General features: G+C 57.7%; 1 protein-coding gene across 1 annotated transcript; it reads left to right on the top strand.

Annotated features, from left to right (window-relative positions):
• Nucleotides 1–739: 739 nt before the first annotated feature.
• LINJ_31_2360 (phosphatidylethanolaminen-methyltransferase-lik e protein) lies at nt 740–1,399 on the top strand (the record flags this gene model as incomplete). The annotated part of the gene is made up of 1 exon (XM_001467517.1): nt 740–1,399. The coding sequence occupies one exon, from the start codon at nt 740–742 to the stop codon at nt 1,397–1,399; it is 660 nt and encodes a 219-aa protein (XP_001467554.1).
• Between the last annotated feature and the right edge of the window lie 1,103 nt (nt 1,400–2,502).

The raw sequence follows: 2,502 nt of genomic DNA, 5'->3' as shown, positions 1-2,502 counted from the left end.
TTGTGTTCACTGTATGCGAACTGTGGCGTGAGCTGATTCGCCTCGACCTCTCGCTGTGTGACAGTTTGAGAGCAGAAGTCTGACAGCAAGCAGACAAGCTCGACGTAATAAAGGAGTGCTACCATCCTCCGCCCCATCCCTCCGCTTTTCTGTCCCTTCTCCTCTTCGCCATGTCCCTCTATCGTACCTTGGCGTTGTTCATGATCATCCACGCTGAGTTGCATCTCTGCTTGTGTGCCTTATTAGGGGTATCGTGCTGCGGATTGTTTGCGTGTGTCTTTGTGTGTGTGCGCGGGAGCATCTCCCATCGACATACTGCAAGACAGATGGCGCACTTCTTGCCGGCAAGCAAGAGGGATGGAAACAGAGCTCGATCGCGATCTGTAAGTCGCGCTTTCAGTGCACGTCTCGTGGGGGGTCGCCCTCCTGGAAAAGCAGTCGTTCTCTATTCATGAGGAAAGGTGCCCCGCTTGGTGGACGTTTGTTCTCCTCCCCTTGCGGATTGCCATCGTTACGCCCCCTCTCCCTTACCGTCATCTCCAGCATTTTCGCCCTTCCTTTTTCCTTTCTTTCCACACCGTTCCTTGTCAGCTCATCGACACCTCCATTACCAGCCGCGTGACCGCTTCTCAAAACGCGCATCGACGAGAAGCCATCGTCTTTGGCCTTTGCCTTCCGCCCCCCCCCACATCCCCTTTTTAACGCGCTCCTCAATCAAAGAATTACGCAGCTGCCCACGATGCCGGCAGCGAGTCGCATCCACTACCGCTCCATCGGCACAGCGGCTGTTGCGATTGCGGGGTTGCCGACAGTGTGGAACATGGTTGCCCGTAATGAGTACCGCCGTCACACGATCGAGAAGGCGGCGGGTGGCAAGAGGTTGGGCGCCTACGCCTTGGCGGCCGCCATCGTTGCCGCCAGCGGTGCGCGCGACTACGCGTTTCGCAACGCTATGGCGCAGAACCCGTGCCCGCTCCTCCCTATCCTCTGCACGCAAGCCCTTGGTCCTGAAAACGCAGGTGTCGTGCGCGGCGTCATGAGGGGCGTCGGCGCTGCACTGATGGCGACAGGCACGACGCTTGTCGTATCGTCGTTCCTCCGACTCGGCATCACGGGTACGTATCTCGGCGACTACTTTGGCATCTTGATGGACGAGCGCGTAACGGCCTTTCCCTTTAGCCACTTCGACAACCCCATGTACCTCGGCGCCACGCTAAACTTCCTGGCCGCCTCCATTGCCCAAAACAACGCCGTCGGGACACTGCTGACAGGCTTGGTGGGGCTGGTGTATCATGTATCGGCCAAATACTTTGAGAACCCCTTCACTGAAATGATCTACCGAAAGCGCGCGGAGGAACGGGCAGCCGCTGGCGTATCTGCCTCGGTGAGGAAGCAGTAAGCAAGCACGGTTTATCGTGGACTCCTGGAATTACCTTTTTTTTTTTGGTTGCTCGAGTGCGCCGAGCGCCGTGCGTGTACCGTCTGTCATCCGTATCACATGTCGACCCAGTGAAAGTGCACGATGCCCCACGGATGCATTCTAAGGCCGCACAGTCGCTTTCAGGCCTACGGAAGCTGGGCCTTCTCTTGTGGCAGGCGCGGCCTTTGCGGGAAAGGGGTTGAAAACATCCTTAAGCGCGTGAGAGCGCATTTCTGCGCCGCCGATCGGGTTTTTGAGCGCGCAGATGCTCATGTGCTCGACCAGCGTGGTTAGTTTACTCATCAGTCTCTCTGCTTTTGGACACGCACGCGCTCGCTCTTCACCAGGTCTCTCTTCTTTGCCTCCCGTCTTTGCGTTCAACGTACCACATTATAGCAACTCACTGGAAACCAGCACACGCACACACACACACACACAAATCATAAGAAAGAGATCTGCAAAGAAGAGAAGGCGTTGGTGTGAGCAAGCGGTGCCGGAGACGTCTGAGTGCACAGGCGCCCTTGAAACGCCAGCCCTCGCCAAGCGTTTCCACTCACGGGCCGTCTCCATCTCTCCTGTGCTCCTCGCCCTTTCCGTCCCCCCCCTTCCTTCTCTGTTCTATCTCCTTCATCGTTAGCGCCGTTTTCGGTTTGTGGGTCGCGTGTTATTCTCGGAGCGCTTTCCGTTTTTTGCGCCCCCCCTCCTCCTCTCCCTCGCGGCGAGGAGGCGAAGCGTGAACGGCGCAACGCTGCGTGATGTCCGCCCCGATCCTGTACGCTAGTCGAACCGACAGCTACCTCTTCCTCCGCAGACAATGTGCTTGATGTGGAAACCACACCCTGCAGTTCCTCTCCATCGCTTAGCTTGGCACCTCCTGTCGTATTTCTTGCCATCCATCTCGCCTACCGTGTGGCTGCCAAGTCTCTCCTGAGAGGCGTCCTCCACGGAGGCACCCGGTACAGGGGACCCGATCCACCGAATCCGCCGAGCACCAGCCATGTCTTATCCATTACACTGCGACCAGCACCAGTTCTACAATTCAGCGTGAGACACCCTCCTCTGCGCACCTCCGGTCTCGCCGA

This window comes from Leishmania infantum, chromosome 31, assembly GCF_000002875.2.
Source record: "Leishmania infantum JPCM5 genome chromosome 31".
NCBI lineage: Eukaryota > Euglenozoa > Kinetoplastea > Trypanosomatida > Trypanosomatidae > Leishmania > Leishmania infantum.
The sequence above is the reverse complement of the archived record's forward strand: the minus strand, read 5'-3'. Positions and strand labels throughout refer to the sequence as shown.